The 22461-nt window shown below is 44.1% G+C and overlaps 2 protein-coding genes across 3 annotated transcripts in view; one reads left to right on the forward strand and one right to left on the reverse strand.

The window, feature by feature from the left end:
* Hspa14 (heat shock protein family A (Hsp70) member 14) overlaps nt 1-11130 on the reverse strand; it is a 24456-nt gene extending 13326 nt beyond the window's left edge. Inside the window, exons 1-5 of one of the 2 annotated variants that reach the window (XM_005354842.2) lie at nt 10940-11130; nt 9422-9502; nt 9254-9336; nt 711-759; nt 464-569 (exon numbers count right to left, since the gene is read on the reverse strand). In XM_005354842.2, the coding sequence (XP_005354899.1) occupies nt 464-569; nt 711-759; nt 9254-9336; nt 9422-9502; nt 10940-10996 (376 nt within the window). In that variant the 5' untranslated portion in view covers nt 10997-11130. Of the gene's footprint in view, nt 1-463; nt 570-710; nt 760-9253; nt 9337-9421; nt 9503-10939 lie in introns of those variants that run through there. The other variant, XM_026783086.1, reaches the window with a different exon arrangement.
* A 298-nt stretch (nt 11131-11428) lies between these two features.
* The window catches only part of Cdnf (cerebral dopamine neurotrophic factor), an 11815-nt gene continuing 782 nt past the window's right edge, over nt 11429-22461 (forward strand). The window contains exons 1-3 of the mRNA XM_005354843.2: nt 11429-11552; nt 18625-18752; nt 21112-21253. Coding sequence (XP_005354900.1) covers nt 11429-11552; nt 18625-18752; nt 21112-21253 — 394 coding nt within the window. The remainder of the gene's footprint in view (nt 11553-18624; nt 18753-21111; nt 21254-22461) is intronic.

Below are 22461 nucleotides of genomic sequence, written 5' to 3' on the forward strand. Positions count from 1 at the left end.
GCCTCACTCACTGTTTGTCCCTTCAAATCTTTTTGTTTGCTTGCGTGTGTGAGCGCATGCACACATGCATGTTCATGTTAGGATGTCTTTAACTTGCCAAGAACTCTACAAGTAGGCCACGATGGCCAGCCAGCAAGCCCCAGGTGCACATCTGTCTCCAGCTTCTCACACTGCAAACCACCGTCCCAAGTCTTTTAAAGTTAAGAGTTAGGGGCTGCAGAGGTGGCTCAGTGGTTAAGAACAGGTATTGTTCTTGCAGAGATCCAAAGTTCAATTCCCAGCACCCACATCAAGCAGCTTACAAGTGCTTCTAATTCTAGCTCCAGAAGATACCTCTGCCCTCATGCACATATACTGACATATACACTTGTATGTGTAAATAAATATCACATATATTTACATACACACATATATACATACATGAAGTTGTAAAGTAATTTAACCATCAGTTTTTGTGCAGTACCTTTCATTTTACTGAATATCAGTCTGGCAACATCTTCCGGATTAACAAATTTTGTTTCCTCTCCAGTATCTATTTCGTATCGCAATTTCCCATTTTTCTCAGTGACCTAAAAAAAATTACAATTATGCCAAATATAGAAAAATTTAAATAAGAACTTAAAATGAATTTCAGTTTAACACTGTATGTCATGAACTTTGGCAATTAATTGCTTTGAGTAAAGAGGAGAGAGTAAAAGAACCATACTCACTGAACATTTACTTTCCGAGATGTATTTCTGAGCTTGTGGATCGGCAGGGCTGTTCATAAAGAGATAGAGATACCTTAGCATTAAAAAATTAATATTGTAGATACATAAGGCTGAAAGAAGTCTTCACACCACTGAATAGATACAAAAATATATCAACAATTAAACTGATCAATATAAAAGAGGCTTGAATTTAATGGAGAATTTTATAATAGCTATAATTGTTCTTTGCATTTGAAAGTAATTAACTATTGTTCTGACCTTGCCACACATTTTTGAATGAACTGAACAATGATCTTACACCCTACACTTTAACACCTATGACCTTGCAGACCGAACCAGAGATAAAAAGGAGGTTAAGACTGTAAACCCAGGGTAAAAACTTCACCCCACATTTGTTGCTGGGTTTCTATACATAAAAATTAATACCAAAAACCAAAATTTTGAGCAAAAGTATGGATGTTGCATATGGAAAATTGTACCAAAAGACATTATGTTAATATCCATATAAAATACCAAATAATGGCATCTATGAAATGTAAAAATGGGTTATGTCGCTAAGATGTTAATGTTTGCAGCTGACACTATTTTCACTCATTGCGGCGAACTCCTCGACCAGCGAGAAAGAACGACCACGACACGAGGATTCTTCTCAGATCACGCTTTACTGGAGTGCACTTGGTTGAGAGATAACATGAAGCGAAGGGGCCCGAGAGCACTAAGGCAGCTGCTTATATATGGAATTGGCACATGGGTTGCCCTGTGATTGGTTGCCACCATCAGCTGACACCAGACTGCATCGAGATAGGCCCAGGGACCCCCATTCACCACGCATGCGGGAAGTGGGGGACAGGCAGCTCTCAAAGGCATCGCCAAATATGGAGTATAACCGGCAAGACAGGATGTGGTGCCATCTTGCAATGGCGGTCCTGTCTGGCTCCCTGCAACTCATAATACCCAGGGGGGCAGGCTAGGTGTGCATTATTTTAGAGACATGCTCAGAGAGGGGTGGTGGCTTACGGGACAGAGCCAGGACTTGACCCCAGCTACACTTCAGCAGCCTTCCCTAACACCGTAAGTGAGCACTCTGTGAATTCTGCTATCAAAGAGAGGTAAGAACTCTGATCCTTCACTTAGTTTCATGTAGAAATCGAGACAGACTAGTCTGCCCCTTCCTAGCAGTCTTCCAAAGAGCAGTGGCTATTCTCTGCATGAAGTATTCAGAGCTTAATAGGAGCTGGAAATTAGTAGTGGCCACGTGAGAACCTTATCCTCGGCCGTCTGAGGGGACAGAAGGGTTTACAATGGGCTAAACTGGTCTAGAATCCTGGAATCACATGCAAGTTCACCTTCCCTTTCTCCGATCACCTAAAAATTGAGAATTAATTAGTAGAGGCCAGATGTAAGCTTGCCCCATGTGTCACAGCTATATTAATGATATAACTGGCCAGCAACGAGATCTACAGTGTAGAATTTAGGTTCTCTCTCTCTCTCTCTCTCTCTCTCTCTCTCTCTCTCTCTCTCTCTCAAGAAACTGCCTGGTGCCTGGCCCTCCTGTTTTTCTGAACCATGTGACCCTCATTCCAGATATTTTAAGGGAAGTAGAAGAGAATGAGATTTTGTACCAGTGTTCTACGTTCTGCGTAATTCTCACATATTCAGAACAGAATTCAAGCTGACCAGGAGCATCTACTATATGGAGTTTAAGTTATTAGCTAATAGCATAGGATCATTTCAAGGAAGGGTGTTTACGGAATTGATAGAACTAGAAATTTATTTCTTGACTGTCATGAAGAGAGGGTCCGAGGACAGCGTGCAATACACACAAAAATGACACTGGAGACTCACAGTAGACACAGAGAAAGCAGGATGGAGGTGACAAAGGATCAGCTGTCATCAGAAAGCAGTGGACAGACCCACAGTTTCACACAAGTCAAAACTTTATTTGTCCACACCAGGACTAAGGTATGTAACAGAGAAACAGGCGGTGGGTGGCTGGCATAGAGGGCACCTCATTCACATTGCGGATTCAGGTTGGTCCTACCATGGCAACACAGCTTCTCACCAGCAACGCCATGTCCACCCTCTCAAGTCTCTCTGACAGTTATCAGGGTCCTGGGGTTTGCTAACACCAGCACTCACGTGCTATGGCCTCCTTCGCACTCCCGCTACACTCCATGCCCACATCTACATGGACATTCACCTGTGTGCTGGGTCCTCACAACACCCCTGTGAGGTAGGTAGGACAGACGATTGTTAGTTCCCACATCAGATGAAGACCCTAAGTTACAGAACGGTGAGAAGCTTGTTGGAGGAGGTAACGGGAAAGTGAAGGTCAGGCCTTCCTTGCATGTGGCCTCTACCACCAAACTGTCTCCTTTAGTATTTTGCAAGTGTTCTTGTTAACTCCTCAGGACCTAGTATTTGATTCCCTTATTTTGGTTACTCTGCAAAATACCTCAATTTAACTCCACTTCCGTTCCTTAGCATTTCTCCCATATCGAATAGATGCCCATCTACATATGTCACCATTTGATCTCTATGGCCAGGTCTAAGTCTCCTCAAAGTACTTCTCTGTCTCCACCCCCCAGAATACTTATCAGTATTAGCTTTATTTGGTTACAACGTCATGGCCTAAAACATGAAACAACATACACATATATCCACTTCAATGAAAGAAAGACATCTATCTACGGATGTTCGTATGATGCTCAGAAATCTCACCAGAGTATCAACAGACATCAATACTATCGAGGTGTCCTTAAATCCATCTGTAAACAGTATTTCAAGCATACAGTAATAGCTACTGAGCTCCCGCAGCAGACTGAAAATATTATAAAGAGCTCACCTCCACTTTTACCATTCTAGAACTGAAAGGTATTATAAAAATTATCTAGTAGAAATTCCTCAACCTAGAGATTAAAAAAAAAATGGTGGCACAACTAGGGTAAGTGGTTCAGCCAATGAAAACAATTGTGACAGGATTGGAGTCCAGGAGTCCTAGGCAGACCCCAGTGTATTGCACACACACACACACACACAGCTCATGTGAGTTCTAGGCAGACCCCAATGTATTGCACACACACACTGCTCATGGGAGTTCTAGGCAGACCCCAGTGGTTTCCATACACATTGCTCATGTGAGTTCTAGACAGACCCCAGTGGTTTCCATACACACTGCTCATGTGAGTTCTAGGCAGACCCCAGTGTATTGCGCACACACACTACTCATGTGAGTTCTAGGCAGACCCCAATGTATTGCACACACACACTGCTCATGTGAGTTCTAGGCAGACCCCAGTGTATTGCACACACACACACTGCACATGTGAATTCTAGGCAGACCCCAGTGTATTGCACATACACACACACTCATATGAGTTCTAGGCAGACTGCAGTGTATTGCACACGCACACTGCTCATGTGAGTTCTAGCCAGACCCCAGTGTATTGCACACACACACACTCATGTGAGTTCTAGGCAGACCCCAGTGCGGTCCACACACACACTGCGCGTGTAGCCTCATCTTCCAGCAGTGCGCTCTTACCCCTGTTCATGGCTCCAGGGACCCCACCACTGTTTTGTCCTTTTCTTTACTAATCTATGTGTCTAGCTTTCCTGTAAGCACCTGACCGCAATGTACCCCACTCACCCCCCAAAAAACTCTTAAGACATTTTCTCCCAAGCTTCCTAATTGCAGGAGGACTTTTAAACCCCTAAGAGTCTTACCTGTGTTTTCTACAGCACTACAAGACCTACTAAGAACCAGTTCAGTGACGGCCAATAGCATGGCAGTGTAGTTTATCACCACTATCTCCCCACAGGGATGTTTGTTTGGGTGAGGGCTTGGGCTTAGAGAGCTGTCTCTGGGATCGGCCTCCATCACCTCCCAGTACTCTCAAAACTAAAGGGCAAACAGAGCTGCTCTCTGACACCACGCCCATTAGTCCTATGATCTCCTGTTTATATCACTTAGGAAAAAAAGTTACTCTGGATCTAGATGTGCCCTCAGTAACATGTTAGGGCCCAAACCAAACATCAGCTAACAGAAACAAATGCAATTGGCCACAAGCAGATTGGAAATGGATATAATCCAGGTTGTTTCCATGTTCAAATGGCAACCACAATGTAAACATAACATATGCGTCTAAACGGGCTCAAATAATATGAAAGGCAAAGAATTTACTTACACTCTCCACCTTATAAAACAGTCACTGTTTTACCCTCTCGAAGTCTACCGACACTAACCGCTTACCTCCACAGTGCACAGTACCGGGTCCGCATCTCTACAAAGACCAGGGACGAGTGAAATGACGGCGGGGAAGCTGGTCTGAGAGAAGTGCTAGCAAGTAGGTATGTCAGAGACACAGCGGTGAAAATGTAAGCGACAAAGACACAAGCACAGCTGTGCCCAGACTAGTGACCACAGAGAGGGTAAAGAACGTAGGATCTCAATCTAAGAGGCAGACAAATTAAACTGATAAAGATTCAAACAATGAGGTCACGGGACACCACTACATCTCTGTATGTTGTAAATGACTGTGCTTACCCCAGCTTCGCCTCAGTCAAGGGCAAGTGCATTCATAACTGACATGTATATAGTGCTTTGAAACCCTTTGACATTTATAAGCCACTCGGCCCTCACAACAACCCTGTGAGGTAGGCAGGCAGGAATGACTCCTCCCCTCAACAGATGAGGAGACTGCTGGCAAGGGAAAGATTGCCTCACGGGGTGAGCAGCCAGGACAAGCTAGCTATAGATTTGTTCCTTCCGGTTTCTACCAGTCCGTGCTTCCATTCCTCAAAGGCCTTTCCGTCAGGGAGAATCTCAGGAAAAGACACAGAAAAGGAGCCAAGGTTCTGGAAAGTAGCTGATTGAAATGGAGTTGTACCAGTCTGGGAAATACATCCATCCGACCAGTTCCTAGCTTTTGGTATTTGAAATCAATCTCTGAAGCAACTTCTCAAGCCCTAGCTGGAAAGCACCGGTTGCTTCTTCCACGGCCGTTGCCAAGCGTCTGGCGGCGATGACGGCCTCCCTGCGCAGTTCATTAGCGGTGTCTTGCTGGGCACTGGCCTCCTTCCCAATAGCGATCAGCCTGTCCAGCTTCTCTTCCTCTCTCTTGGAGAGTTCTCGTGCCAGTCTCCTGTTTTCTGCCAACTCAGCTGCAATGGTCCTGGCCACTGAGCACCTTCTTCGCCTCGCCCACCGTGGAGGGGGCTCACTGGTCAGAGGTCTGTCTCCACTAGAGATAAAAGCAACTCTGGAAGAAGCACCTGGAAGCTGTGCTGTGGAACCCAGAGGGTTTCGGCTGGTGCTGGTACAGGGACTGGATTCCCTCGACACACTCAGTTTGGTCATGGGGCTGCTCTGACAGGGAGCAACTGCACCTCTGAAAAGGTGGTGGGAGCTGCTGTAGCTGGGGGTCCCTTGAGAGCACCCTGAAAAACAAAGCCACAGTGTTGCAGAGAGGACATTCCTGCTAAGGGAATGCTTGCAGGCAGCAACAGAGTTGCGACGGTTATAAGAGTAGGGTAGTTCTTAGTAAGGTTTCTTTCCACGAGGGAATAAAAGGAAATGATTCTGTAATAAAACTGGCCCCATAAGTTACCCAAGACCCTTTCCATGTGGCTATGCAACCCATTCTTTCCCCTATGTATTCCTAAGTACCCATTACAAATAATGCCAAAGCTGGACATAGCATTCAGTGTTGGACTCTTGGCAGGCACGCACAAATCATGACCAAACTAGCATGCTTTCAAAGAGCATGTCTTCACGTGCGAAGAGTTTGACTATATATGTAAGCTCAGAGTTAAAAACTTGGAGTACTTGAAAAAGGGGGGTCCAATGAGACAGAAATCAAGAGTTATGCTCAAGACGGTGCTACCCAAACTTTTAACACTACTTGGGACCAAGCAACTCTGAGCCCCAGTCCGGTTCATGCTTGGGAGTTACCTGCACCCGAGGAATCATCCCAGGAGTCCTCAAGGTCACTGGCTTCTGGTATCCGGTCACAGATTCTCAGCTGACAATCCTCATCTGATTCCTTAACTGTTTGCAAAATACGCTGATGACCAGCTTCCTGTGTCCTTTTCGCTTTCCGCAAGCTGGTTCCCTCTTCCCCTGCAGTGACAGAGGCCACTAAATCCTGATCACAGTGCTTGGCCCAAGCAGCAGCCTCCATTAAGTTGTCTGGGTCCGTCACTCTCTGATTTCGAAGAAGCTGGTCCAACGTATCATAAAACGGACAGTGCGGGGGATCCCCCGTACTTGTGGCATGGGCAACATAGGCCTTTAAATATAATGCCTTCAGAACTTTAAACTTGGAGCGGCACTGACGTTCGGTGCGGCGGAAGCCTTCCTGCTGCATCCGCTCAGACACGGCCTGATAGACATCTGCATTATGATGCATAGTCTGGAGGCGCTGGATGTACTCTGCCTCGCCTAGTATAGAGAGGAGAGTTCGTGTCTCCTGTCTGGACCAACGGATGCCCGCACTGCTATTGGTAGTGGCCATAGTGGACTGGGAAGGAAGGCTACTGCAGCAAGCTCCTGGGCAGCAGGGTACAATTTTGAAGGTGTGGGGAAGTTCTGTGTGCTCTCAGCATTTTTCCAGGAGCCAGCCGGTTCTTTCCTCTCAGGGCTAACGGCTGAGAAGTCAGGTCTGGGGACCACACTTCTGGCTAGAAGGCCACAGGGGAATGAGTTACAGGGAAGGTATAAGGATCACTCTGGCAGCAAGCTAAGTAGTGCTTCCTGTGTGTAGGTCAGAGGCATATGGCCAAGACTCTGGGAGTTCATCTACTCACAGGAAGTACCCGACCACGGGCTTAATGGCTTGGGAATAAAAGGACTGGCTCTTCTACCAAGGGCTAAATGCACCCAAGGCTGAGACCTGATATAACCGCGTTTTACAAAAACGACCATGGTCTGGTTAAGTGGCTAGGCAAGGAAAAAAATAACCTGAGCGTGAAAAAGTACTAGCAGGGCTGTGGTCCAGTGGTATGTCTGAATGGTACTCGACTTTTACTAACTTTGGTTTATTTATTGTGGTGTGTCTATGTGTTGTTACCCATCTGATGCTCCACGGCATTCTTGCTAAGTGGATTTAGCTTTCAAGACCAGACAAGTGAGCCTGAGCTGGTCTGCTAATACAAAGTACATAATGTGATAAATGACAGTCACGGCAGCCTAAAGGAAACAAATCAAAACATCACCGGCTTCCAGAGGATAGATCTGGAAATGTTCTCTGTCTTGACTGGCTCAACATTAGTGTCCTGGTGATACTCAACTATATAGACTTGCTGGATGGTGCCACTGGGGGAACGGGTAAATCTAATAATATACTGGTTGCTTTTATTTTCTTTCGTGTGAAACTAGGATTATCTCCAGAGGGTAGGGGTTACTAAAAAAACTGCTAGCTCCTCAATGACTCTGGCTTCAAGATCTATCACAATTCCCCATTTATAATTAAAAAAACATTTGATACCAACTTTTTAATATGCTTAACAATACATTTTAATAACACTACTAAAGCTAAAGGCTATGGGCGCATATGCATCACACACACACACACAAATCTGAATTTGTTCCTAAATATTGTGATATCGAGTTCAGTGTACTAAATAGGCAAGAGCTAGTAAAATAAGTATGTTATGTAAATGAAGTATTACATCTAACTAACAATTTCTAAGTTTTAAAATCATCACAAGGAAATGTCTAATCTTTACATTGTCATTAAATGAAGTGGACCAGGGTGGAGCTGAGGACTACGATGAGTCCTGACTTGCAGGCTTTCCTAATCCACCTCTTTAATCTGGAGAAGTCACAAATTCCAAGTGCCTTGACTCCTCATCGGCCAACAGCAAAGGGCAGTACCCATCCGACCAACTTTTATGGGGATGCTGAGAGGATTCAATAGAATCATAGATGTGAAAGCACTTAAAATACCACCCAGTACTACCACACCAGAGAAAATGACAAGGCCCTAATTATTATGATAATCTATAATTCGAGGAGACGGAAGTCTGGGGAAGGAAGCTTCTACAATCTTCTAATTAAAGTCACAACAGATGATTGATCTGCTTCTTAAGACGTTAATTAAGCTGTTTCCCCAATGATTACAGATGCGAGTCAATTGGAAAAGCAGTTCCCAGAAAGAGGCAGAAGGGCCCCCTAGGAGGAAAATCGATAGCAGCTACATAAATTATGACCAATTTGAAGAGATTTCACAAAACTCAATCACCATGCAGAGAAATCTTCACATTCCCACAAAATTATTCAAGTTCACTCAGTTAAAAAAAAAACATGTAAAAATGCAAACTGCCCAAAGTACTGCTTGTGACTGACACAAATGGCCAAGAGTAAAGGAACGCCAGCATTCATTAATACCATCAGACCTGTCAACAAGAATCCAATTTCTGAGTAACCCCCCCCAAACGACTATCATCAAATAAACTGGAGTATCTCTAGGTTTGCATTTTGCCTAGACCCTACAAGCGTATGTTTTCGGTTAGCACATCTTAAAAAGGACGTTCCATCATACCTTCTGCCAAGGAGCTGCTTCACTTTCACTACTGTGCTCGAGATATTTCTTACTCTACTTTGCTTTGCTGCCAGCCCAACAACCTGAAAGAGAGCAGCACATTAAAGACAATGCACGCGAGTCTTCCTTCATTATTTTCAAGTACAAAGACGGGGGTGAGAGAGAGACCTGTTCATTTTCAGAGTAGGCAACAATGGCTGGCGTGACTCTATCCCCTGCATCGTTCGCAACCACATCGGCCCGGCCATCCTAAAAAGACACAAACAAGGGTTACTTCTTTTGCACTGGAATACACAAGCTCACCGAACATACCTGCAGGGCGTAGACTTTTAGAAGAGTCTTTAGTCAGTGATGGCCATTTAGGCCTTGAAGTAACCATTTGTAAACAATCAGTGATGGTGACCTGAGATTCAAGTGGTTGTTCTTCCTTTGGGATTTGAGAGCCTTTGCACGACCCCAAGTCACAAGACCTTCCTGGCAAACCAGGAATTCTGGCAATGGCTGAGAATTGCTTAGGTTCCTCAGACAACTCCGAGATCAGTAAGAGGTTCTGGCATTTGGAAATTGACTTGCTAAAAGGTCTTTGGTGTAACAATCAATATAAGAGCCTCTGCAAGGTTACTCTGGGGTTCAGTCCTCAGAGACTGGTCCAGCCTGCAGCTTGCAAAGCCTTATTACATCCTGCAGTGTCTCTGTATCATCCTGCTTTACCTTGACATTTATGCCAGTGTTACTTTGCCGTCTATTTGCAAAGAAAAAACGGTTTATCAATCTTAAAAGATTAAAAAAGTTAAAACTGCCACTATTAGGTTCACAGCTTATACTCCATGCATTCCCCCTCCCCCGTTAGCTCTGTACAATAAACCGAATCAAACATTCTATACACAATAGCTAGCAAACATTGCTACTAAGACTCTCCCACAAATACACCTTTCCTCCCTACTTTCCTACAAATGCTGGAGCTAATTCCTCCCTACTTTCCTACAAATGCAGTAGCTAATCCCTTGGGACTTTCCTTATAAATCACGTAACGCTTAAACCTGGAGTGGGTAAATTCCTTGTAGTTGTTCCTTCTGCCTCGATATTGAGGAGAAAAAATGTCACAGCTCCTTGTCAAGTTCTCAGTTCCAGAATCACCAAGTGTGTACAGCAGTGTCAATTCTTTATCAGCTACCCGTCTCTAGGCTGCAGTTCCACAGCACTTCTGGTTGTCCAGAAATTTCAAAGACATCCCTACTCCGGGAATCCTGAACCCGTGATGCCACCGTGACCTGGGTCAGCTGTCACGGTCACTAAGATATCTCTGGCATCCAGGGGATTCTGACATTCAGGATTGTTCTAGGTATCTTTACAAGAATGATGACCCCCTTCTGACTCTGACGTCTTCTGAACCCTCTGGTCATCCTATGACCACGGCCTCCTAAGTGAACCCTGCAGGTTTGAGGTTCCAGAGACTCCTCTGGGTATCTCATGGCCTTCTTGTTACTCGAAAGCCTCAAAGGAGACATCAGCCCCGACGTCCCAGGAGGGAATCCCGGAGTGCCCGATATCCCTTCCGCATCCAGCGGGCTTGGCTGTGGAGGACAAGCAGAGAATCCGCAATATCGCCACTCGCTCGCACGTAAGGTTCGTGGGTCGGGAACAGGGTAGACATCACAAACCCCAGAGCCAGCTTTCTAATCTTACCTTGTAGACAGCAACACAGGCCGATGTGCAGCCCAAGTGCACGCCGATCGCCGCCATGAGGCGGCGGAGACCACAGCAGCTCAACGAGGGACCCTTCCTTCAGCAGGCACAGCTAGACTCTTCGGAGCAAGCCCAGCAGGCACTGCGGAGACTTCACGTTCCCGCCCGCCTACTGCATCCGGCCTGCTGCGCCGGCCTCCCGAGCCGCAGCCAATCAGCATAAGGATCCCGCCTTCCTTCACAGCGGTTAGCCAATAATTTTAGCGCATCACTCCCCGCTCCCTTGGAGCCCTCCGTGCATGCCGTAATGCGCAAGCGCAAACCGGAAAGGACCGGAAGAGGCTCATTAGCTTCTTCGCCCTAGCCCCGTTCACGAGAGCCAATGGGAACTCTTGGCGTAATTGCGTCACTTGTTTCCTGCCTCCTCCCGCTTCCAGAGCTTGCAACAGTAGTGCCGAGGCAGAGGCAGAGCCCGGTCCTAGGCTCAGCATGTGGTGCACGCGGTGCACCAGCCCGGTTGCCCTAGTAACCTTTTGCGCTGGGCTTTGGATCTCGAACCTGGTGCTGGTGCAGGGCCTGGAGGCCGGTGTGCGGCCGGGGCCTGAGTGTGAAGGTGAGCGGTGTGTGACCTGCTTGCATGGCGGCGACACCACGCTCAGCCCAGCAGCTTCTCCCGGGCCAGGCTGTAAATAACATCTCACCCGAGAAGTGCAGCTCAGTCAATAATTTACCTCCCCACCCCCGCCTTTCGCAGCCTGAGCAAAAGCTTGACTCAGTGACACTTGAGAACACGTGCTGCTTTTGCTGTCATTAAGTTGGCTCAGGAAAAGGAGTGATTTAGGATTCCTGTTGAGTTTTGTGCAAATGATCTTGCTTCTAACTCAATTCTGTTGCTCCTAACCAGGAAGACTTGTCTCTCTGTGCCTAAGACATGTTTTGAGGTTCAAACTAATTTGTCCCTTTCAGAAGGAAAATAAAACATGACAATATTGCCAGGGTTGTTGAAATCAAAGACACAGTTAACTCTGGTGAGAACTTTCTAGACAGAAGTTGCTTTACAAAGGAGCACAATAATTCCTTGAGAAGAGAAAGATAAAATAGACAACCTTTTCCTTCTATGGACTTGGCGATCACAACACCTTTATCTAGTCTACCAACCCCCTGACTTTGAGGGTGTTGTACTGCTTAGGTTTTACAAAACCAGCATCCTTTTTAAAGAACTGTTAACAGTAGCCAAATGAAAGTTTCGATAGTCCCTTCCTTTGGGACGACATTTTTCTTTTATTAAAATAATTCAAATGTGTATCTTCTGATCTTGAGAGTGGATGCACTAAACAGGAAATGTAGACTCACAAGCTTCACACTGAATAAGTTGAGTGTGTAGTCTTACTATAAATACTCTTAACTGAAGTTCAGCTTTCTATCAGCAGGTCAACAGAATTGGCTGGCTTGTTCTATATTTCTTTTTTTCTTCTTTCTGCCAAACAATGGCTTGTCTGTCAACTCTACCTTCTGCTGGGTTCTCTGCCTTTCTACAGACTTCCACTGTTTTCCTTTTTTAAAAATATATTTTTATTGATATTTATTGAGTTCTACATTTTTCTCTACTCCCCTCCATGCCTCTCCCCTACCCCCTTCAGCTTTCCCCCAAGGTCCCCATGCTCCCAATTTACTCAGGAGATCTTTCTTGTCTTTTTCTACTTTCTACCTTCCATGTAGATTAGATCTATGTAAGTCTCTCTTAGTGTCCACATTGTTGTTTAAGTTCTCTGGGATTGTGGTTTGTAGGCTGGCTTTCTTTGCTTTATGTTTAAAAACCACCTATGAGTGAGTACATGTGATAATTGTCTTTCTGTTTCTGGGTTACCTAACTCAAAATAATGTTTTCTAGCTCCATCCATTTTCCTGCAAAATTCAAGCTGTCTACTTACTCGGAGGTCCCAGGCTCGGGTGTGCCTGAACCCGCAGAGGACCTGCTTACAGAGGCCCCAGACTCTCTCTCTCGGACCCGCAGGGGGTTCCAGGTTCCTGCCTATTCTCTTTGATGTCCCAGGCCAATGCCCTAACCCACAGAAGACCTGGCTCAGGTCTACTCTTTCTGAAGTCCCAGACTAGAGGCTGGCCCCACGGAGATCTCTGGTTCCTGCCTATTCCCTCGGAGGACCCAGGTTCACTCACGCCCAGGCTTACAGAGGTCCTGGCTCAGGCCTAGTTCCTGGGTGGTCCTAGACTCTCGCCCAGACCCACCAAGGTGTTGGCTTAGGTCTACTCCCTTGAAGGTCCGAAGGTCCTGGATTCATGTAGGAGACCCTCAGCAGTCTCTTGCTCTGGCTCACTCGCTCAGCGCTCAGCGGTTACTCCCCTGTACCTGTACCTGTGGGGATCGTTGACTCTCGATCTGGTCGCTGGCTCAATCCTGATCCTCCCGTTTCCCGGGACTGGGTTTGCTCCTGGCTTCCGCTCCTGGTGGAGCTTGTTCTCTCTGTGTCTTAGGTAGCTGGTTCAGTCCCACTCCGGTGGAGATCACAGACTCTGAGTCAGGTCGTTGGCTCTATCCTGGTCTGCCAGTGTCCCAGGACTGGGTTGGCTCACAGGACTGGATTTGCTCCTGGCTTCTGCTCCCGGTGGAGCTTGTTTCCTCAGGTCTTCTCTGTCCTAGGTGTCTCGTTCAGTTCCACTCCTGTGGAATTTGTTCCCACTGCTTTTCTTTCTACTGTCCTGGTGCCCTTCCACCCTGCACTTTGTCCCATCTCTAGTCCCCTAGGAGGGTTATCACATTGTTCCTTGGTTTTAAAAAGTCTTTCAGTGGTTTCCCAGTTTCCTCCAGGTAGTGGCTCCTGCTTTCTTTTCCCACATATCTGGTATGTTTCTCAGAGGATTCAAAATTTTCATTCTCTGCCATGCAACTGTGTACGTTTTCTACGTGTCTCTAGATGATGTCACTCATGCCATGGTTTTCAGGATCCATTATGCCACACAATAGTCAGATTATTGAACAAATGGATATAAATGTTTCATACATGTTTTGGTGAGCCAAATGTCTGTCTTTCCCTCATTGGATAAATGATGCTGGTCAGAATGACAGATGGGGTTGAGAAATCCTATGAGGATAGGCTGGGGTAGGGATAGGAGACTTTGCAAGACTGGATCTCTCTTGTAGGAAGACAAGATGAGAAGTTGCTTAGAGACTTTGATGAATTCCTGCTCACTGACAGCAAGATCACGGCAGAGCTGTCCTCTTCTTCGCAGACTTAACATGCTTGATAATTAGGTTGATATGTCAGGAGACATTTTTCACTCTGTCAGTGACTCATAACGTTGTTAATCATTTAGATGTGTCTTTATCATTTGCCTCTAGGGAGACCACTGCTCCTTTGTCTTGTTCTGCCTTCCCGGATGTTCCAAAGAGTGCTTTTCTGATTCTGTCTTATCTTCTCAACTTCAAAATGTTGGTGTTTCATGAAGATGATACCCAGGCCTATACTTTCTCCATCTCCCTTTTCCCTGTGGTCTCATCTTCTAAGTATTGCTTGAATATGATGGATTACACATTTATGTACCATCCTAGATCATATCCCAGTTCTCAGATTTATAGTGACGTTCTGCACTTCAACATTTTAGCCAACAATGGGTCATGTACGCTAAAGTGGTTCTATGAAATTATGAAAATGTTCTATCACTCGATGATGTTGAATCACCTGTTTTTAGTCATTTGTTTGTGTTGATTCTGGGCTTAGGCTAATGCATGTTTTGTTTCTTAGTTTTTAGTAGACAAGTTTAAAAAGTAAGAAATAAATTTAGAACTTAAAGAATAAAGATTTAAAGAAAGAAGATATAATGCAATGTTTGTATTTCAAGCTAAGTGTCGTAACAAAACAGTCAAATAGTTTTTTTTTAATTAAAGAATTTATATGGTGGAAAACATTGTAAGCTCTGGTTCATCTATCATGAAAGAAAGAAAACTATTTTGTTTTCCAAAAATTTCATGTAGCCTAAGTGTTCAGTGACTGTCGTGTCTAACTCAGTGTGAACTAATACATGTTCAGTGCCTTCCGTGTCTACCTCGGTGTGAACTAATACATGTTTAGTGACTATTTGTGTTTACCTCGGTGTGAACTAATACATGTTCAGTGCCTACAGTGTCGACCTCAGTGTGAACTAATATACTCTTGACCCTCATAGTGAATCTCCCCTTTCTGGTTCCCTCAGTACAGCTCTGCAGGCTCCATTCATAGTAAGAGTCACGTATAGGCATACCATTTTATTTTAAGGCGGTCTTTTCTGAAGATATGTATGTGTCTCTGATACATATGTACATGTGTGCATAAGCTGCCAGAGGCCAGAAGAGAGCGTGTGATCTCCTGAAGCTAGAGTTTCAGGCGGTTGTGAGCCACCTGACGTGGGTGCTGGGAATGAACTTGGGTCCTCTGGAGGAGCAACAAGTATTAACCACTGAGCAGTTGTTACAGCTCTGATAATTAATATTTCATGTTCACTGTACATTTCTTATGCTTATGTACCATAAAGTGAAACTTGCTTGCAGCACTCAGTATGGTAGCATGTTCTACACACAGGCTTGATCCTCTTGTGGCTGCTGGCTGCATAAGGTCCAGGATAGCTATGAATATAGTTCAACATAAAATTGTTGAACTATATAAAACTCAACAAAACATTGTAAGATTTTGTGTGTGTATTTTTTTCTTGTAGTTCAACTGCATGGTTCTTAAGTATAAACGTTGTAGATGACAATGTAGTGTTGTAATGCTAAAAGACTGGCCATACCTGCCAATCATGTGGCCTGGGAACAATGAGCTGTACACTGTGACCTAGATGTGTAGCAGTCTATAGCATCTAAGTTTCTGTAAGTACTCTCTTTGATGTTCCCACAATAAAGTCACCTAGTCACACATCTCCATCATTAAGAGAATCATCACTACCAAAAGGCTTCCCTGCTGTATCTACTTGAATTATGCGTTAGTCAGAATTCTTCAGAGCAACAGAATCAATACAAAAATGTGTTTATGTGTGTGTATATGCGCGTATGTATGTGTGTGTTCACGTGTATGTACGTGTGTGTTCGTGTAAGTCTTTAACTTACAATGAAGTTACATCCCCATCATATATTGAAGATATAAGCTAACTTACAATGAAGTTACATCCCCATCATATATTGAATATATAAGCCAAGCTGCATTCAGTACACCTAATCTGCCAGGCATCGCAGTTTTGCAGTATGGTACACTGTAGAATGTGGGGTTTAGCCTGATGATTGTGAAGCTGACTGGGTGCTGTGAGTGACTTCCCAATCACATTCTCATTCAGGATGGGGAAGGAAGGTATCATAGGTTATGGCCAGTTGAGATCAGAGACAGAAGCAGTCTACTTGAAAAGATTTCAGGTTTGGTTATTATAAATTACTAAATTGATTTATATGTTTATTTTATAATATAGAACAGGACACTTTTGGAAAAGAGTCAATTAAACTTCTGCAAATAAAATTGATGAGACCAGGGCTGGAGAGATAGCTCAGAGGTTAAGAGTACTAGCTGTTCTTTTAGAGGTCCTGAGTTCAATTCCCAGCAACCATATGGTGGCTCATAACCCTCTTGTAATGAGACCTGGTACCCTCTTCTGGCCTACAGGCATACAGACAGAATACTATATACATAATAAATAAATAAATTTTTAAAAAATTGATGAGACCAATGATCAGCAAATTAGATACCAGTGGGGAAAAAAAAGAAATAGTGTATAACAAGATCTAAGTGATGGACTGTGGATATTGCTCAGTTGGTAGAACACTTGCTAGCATGCATGAAATTCTGGGTTTGACCCTCAGGATGGCATAATATGGTAGTATTCGCCAATAATCCTAGCTCTTGGGGCATGGAGCAGGAGGATCAAAAGTTTAGTGAAATAGGGAATTTGAGGCCAACCTGGGATACATGAGACATTTAGTAGTAGGGGGGAAACTGGCCAAGAATGTATCACAGAGCAATGGAAGGATAAGATGGGAAAGAGATAATAAAAATAAAGAAAACTCCTACAAACATTCATTGGATTTTCAGAATATCAGCAGAGAGGACATGGACGTTAGTGACATCAGTCCTTGCTATGAGAAAAGTCCCGAAAAAAAAAAAAAACAATGCAAAGAAGAAGATTTCTTTTTCCTCCCACAGTTGGGGAGAACACTGGCCAGGGGCCACTGAGGATCAAATACCCTCTCTACCACTTGCCCAGCAAGTTAGGGGATGTCTTTTTGGCCCAGTCTCTCTACTTGTAAAGAGGGTAGTGGAATGTATGCCATAGCTTTGTTGTGAAACTTGAAGAGTTAAAATACTTGCAATATTTGCATCAGAGCCAGCAGCTGCCAGCCCTGGCAAACGTTAACATGGTGGTTACTCATGGCTGCGCCTATTCTGAGTCCCATCTCTCACAACTCAAGATGATTGGGACTGAATAAGGTTCTTCGAGTTAGGACTTAACTACTGTAGTGATATTTCAGTTGTGTTTAAATAAATAAAGCTTGCCTGAAGATCAGAGAGTAAAACAGCCACACTGGTCAGTCATACAGACCAGGCAGTGGTGGCATACACCTTGAATCCCAGTAGTCACACTAGTTAGCCATAGAAGCTAGTGGTCGTGGTGCATGCCTTTAATCCCAGCACTAGAGAGGAATATAATATGGGAGTAGATAGGTCTCGGACTCAGTCTCTCATTCTGAGATTCCTGGACGCAGGATCGCCATTTCAGTCTGAGATAGAGGTAAAAGCCAGTGGCTGACTGCTTTGCTTCTCTGATCTTCAAGTCGAACCCCAATATCTGTCTCTGAATTTTTTGTTTTGTTTTGTTTTGGTTTGGTTTTTCAAGACAGGGTTTCTCTGTAGCTTTGGAGCTTGTCCTGGAACTAGCTCTTGTAGACCAGGCTGGCCTGGAACTCACAGAGATCCACCTTCCTTTGCCTCCCGAGGGCTGGGAATAAAGGCATGTGCCACCACTGCCTGGCTTGTCTGGGTTTTTATTATTCGTGCTACAAACTCTTGCTCTACTGAAAGTATGGTTTTAAAACATCAGTTGAGGATTGCACCAATCCCAGATTCATGGTGGTGGGACATAAATACATGTGCATGCTAAGTAGCTTCATTTGAGGTATTATAGTATAGTTATTCAAAATTTTCTCTATGCCTGAAGCAAAGTTATCCCAAGACCACATCCTATACAAAAGTTATCTTTTAGTGTCTTATCTCTCTCATCTTTTAGTGTTTGTAGTGGATTCTGTCTACTGCATTCATGGCTTTAGTAACAGAACCCCAAATAATGTTTAGGGTTTGAATCCATGGTCACAATACACTGAGCCATACATATATATTTTACAGTTTACCTTATTTTATGCTTAATAGTGTTTGCCTAAATGTATGCATTTGTACCAGATGTGTGCCTGGCACCCATGGAGGCCAAAAGAGGGCATCAGATCCTTAGAACTGAAGTTACATACACATGGTTTTACTATAGGTACCAGGTCCTGAACCTGGGTCCTCTGTAAGAGCCGCAGGCGCTCTCAATTGCTCAGCCACCTCCCCAGTCCTGGATCATAACTGTATTTTTCTCACTTGGTGGGTGGGTCACAGTCATAGATGTGGTAGAGGTAGAATTGTGTAACAGACCTAAGTCTCTCTTCCTTCTAGTATGTACAGAATTCTTAAACCGATTCTACAACTCCTTGCTAAGCAGAGGAATAGACTTTCCTGTGGACACCATAGAGAAAGAGTTGATCACCTTTTGCTTGGATGCCAAAGGAAAAGAAAACCGCTTGGTATGGTAAATTTCATTTTTCTGGTGTGCTTCAAAAACAAACAAACAAACAAGTAAATAAATAAAAGCCAAATTACCAATAGTTTCCTTTTACACTTGGAGTTGGTGTCTTCCTACTTCTGTGCCAGCTTCAAACATACTCATTGTAGACGGCAAGCAGAAAACAAGCTTATGGGAAACACGGTCCTGTGTGTTAGGTCTCAAGCCCTGGGACAAATAGCTGAGGTACCTATTTAACAAATCAAAGTGGACTTGACCACCAGGTACTCCCAGCATCCCTTAGTCCCTAGCCATTACAGGGTCCTCCTGGCTGGCATATTCCACCCTCTAGCCTAAACTTTCCCAGCCCAGGGGCTGGGCTGCCCTATCCCAGAGGCTCTTCCCTATATATTCCTGCCATTTTGCTTACCCCATTCTCTTTGGGGCCTCCTAGCTGTTCTCTCTTTCTCTCTCCCCTCTCGCGTGCCCTCCCCCCTCTCCTCGCATGGCTCAGGGTCATGTCCACTCTGAACTCTCCCAGATGTCTCCGTCTCTGACTATGCTCTCTCTTTTACCTACAGTAAACCTTCCATCTCCTCCAAACACCTAGGAACAGTCATGTCCTTTTCCTTTTATTTCTTTTCTTTCGCATTCATAATGGATTCTTGAGACCAATCCAGTTTTCCTTTCTAAGTAAATCACAGGCAAGCAATTTTACATTTTTTTAAACCAAATTGTAAAATAGTTTCTGATGAGAATTTACTATTATAAGGCTTTTGCATTTGTTACCAAGACACATAGCCAAACCCATAAATCATCTCAGTATTATTCACATGTAATGAATAAGGCTTTTATATTTTCTTTTTTAGATTGTATTTCCTGAATTTAATGTATGGATTATTTCAATATTTCTGTAAAAATAAAGGCAATTTTAGATGAAATCATTTTTCCCATCTTGTATGTTTTACCATTGAGCTATACCTCAGCTACCAGACCAGTTCTTTTTTGCCTAAAGTAGCCATGTTAATGTGTACCACTGACTGACCCATTGCCAAACTCTTGTCACTTACTTGTGTCACGAGCCTTTACATATGTATAAACACAAGTAAAGATTTTTTATTTTTAATTATGCATATGTGTGTGATTCTGTGTACGGTTTTGTGCACGTGTGAATGCAGATGCCTGCAGAGGTCAAAAGAGGGTGCTGGATCCCCTTCAGCCAAAGATACGGGATATTGTGAGCTGCCGGATGTGGGTAGATGTTGGGAGCCCAACTTAGGTCTTAAGGAAGAGCAGTATGAATTCTTAAATATTGAGCCATGCCTCCAGCCATACATACATACATACATACATACATACATACATACATACATACATACGCCTGTTTTTTGAGACATGGTTTCTCTATGTAACCCTGGCTGTCCTGGAATTTGCTCTGTGGACCAGGTTGGCCTCGAGCTCAGAGATTCACCTGCTTCTGCCTTTGCCTCCCGCATGCTCGGGTTAAAGTATGCACCACGACTGCCTGAATTTATATTCTTCTATGTAAAATTTTAAGTCAGGTAACTGGAAGGGCAGTTAATGAAAGTTAAAGACGTGGTGATGTATGGGACACCTAAAATGCTGGACTGGCTAATTCTGTCTTTTCTACTTTTGGGCTGGGTGATCTTTGCTGTCTTGGATACAACATGGGAATAATAATAGCACTCAGTTCTCAGGATCACTGTGAGAAGTAATAAGTTAATCTCTTCGGAGGGGTGAGAGCAGCACCTGGCAGAGCAAACCCCAGTCTCTCGCCATCACAGAAATTATCAGGTGAATCTAATTAGCCTGATGACGAGGCTGGAGTCACTGTCTTTGCCTCAGTTAGCCAGGGTTAAAATTTAGTAGCTGGACTATGAAAACAAGTCTAACCCTTCATTCTCTCCACCCCCTTTTTCTTCTTTTCTTTCTTTTTTTTTATTTTTTATTTTGTTGTTGTTGTTTTTAGAGACACAGTAACAACCCTAGCTGTTCTGGAACTCACTTTGTAGACCAGGCTGGCCTCGAACTCACAGAGATCTGCTTGCCTCTGCCTCCTGAGTGCTGAAATAAAAGGTGTGAGCCACCACGGCCCCACCTTGTTCTTCCTTCTTTACACTGTTTTTCTTGCTTTTATTCATCTCTGGGAACACTAAGTCTTTCAAGTCACATTTCATTTATTTATTTTGTATGCATGTGTGTGGCATGCATGCAGAGGTCAGAGGATAACTTGAAGGGGGCAGTTCTCTCTTTCTACCAGGAGAGTTTCAGGGATCAAACTAAGGTTGTCAGTCTTGGCAGCAGGCACCTTTACCGTCCAAATCTCATCAGCCCTGGATGGCCTCTCATTCTCTTTTCAGTGCTATTATCTAGGAGCCACCAAAGACGCAGCCACCAAGATCCTTGGTGAAGTCACACGTCCCATGAGTGTGCACGTGCCCGTAGTGAAGATCTGTGAGAGGCTGAAGAAGATGGACAGCCAGATTTGTGAGCTGAAGTACGGTACGAGAGACGCAACCATCTTTCCCAATACGTTCCATGTGTCGTCAAGCTTTGAAACACTGGGCCATGCTATGTCAAAGCCAGCATTAGAGGGAAGGGATTTTTCACTCACTGGCAGGTTGATGAGCTGGTGAATGGTGTTTTTGTGTCAGCTGAGCTCCTATTTAAAAAAAGGGAAATAAATTAACTAATAATAACCTTATAGCAAATACTGGCTACTAAAGGATAATCGGCATTAAGTTGGAACTGCCAGCCCAAAGTTCAAGTTCCTAGTTTACTAAGGTGATGTCAGTCATGTGTGTATGGAATATTTCTGAAGATGAATAGCGGAGCCTGCTCGGTGGACCAGGAAGACATGAGTCCTCTGTTCAGTGGCGGTAGGGCCTTGAAGTTGCAATGGGACGACATTTTTATCCTAGGCTTGTTCATCCTTCCGTCAGCTTTCACTTTTAGGAACTGGGCTATTCCCATCCAATCAGGTTTGGCGCGATGACATAGCTCACCAGAGGTGCCTAAAATACACAGCCTGGGAAGGAAGGTGCTGTCCTATTTAAAACTCTATCCTTGGCCTTATAAATTTCACATGGTTAAATCTATTCTTATACTGAAGGATTGTATCTGGGCCAGCCTGTTGCGTAGAGGGAGTCAGTGTGATTAAAACTTTAAAACTTTTTCCCTCAGCTATCCTTAACACCTGAAATCCCACTGAGATATATGCTTTCTTTTTGCATAAGCTGTTGTTTTCTGTCACACACACACACACACACACACACACACACACACTGTATTACTGTAAGTGACCTAACTAATTAGCATCCAGATCTCATTTAGTCTCATTTCCCACCACAGCTGTGAATTGTACACATGTCCCATAGCTACACAGCAAGCACGAAACAGGTTTAAGGTTGAAAGATACCAAAGACAACCTCGTTCTTACTTTGCCAAGCATAGACCCTGACTTCCAGGGCAGGTATTATGGGCAAGCATCCCTTCTAATTGACTTTAAAGAAGTAGGGTAGAGGCAGGAAGCCCTGAGTCTATACAAAACATGTTCATAGAAGGGACAACCTCAGGAGTTCAAGTTCTTAATATAAAATGGCATAGCATTTTCACGGAATTCTGCCACATCATACAATGCAAATGTTATGTAAGTAGTTTTCCTTTTCATATTTTGTGTGTTTGTGTGTTTGCAATCCTGTCTATCCATC

The sequence above is a fragment of the Microtus ochrogaster genome, chromosome 16, assembly GCF_000317375.1.
Source record: "Microtus ochrogaster isolate Prairie Vole_2 chromosome 16, MicOch1.0, whole genome shotgun sequence".
Lineage (NCBI taxonomy): Eukaryota > Metazoa > Chordata > Mammalia > Rodentia > Cricetidae > Microtus > Microtus ochrogaster.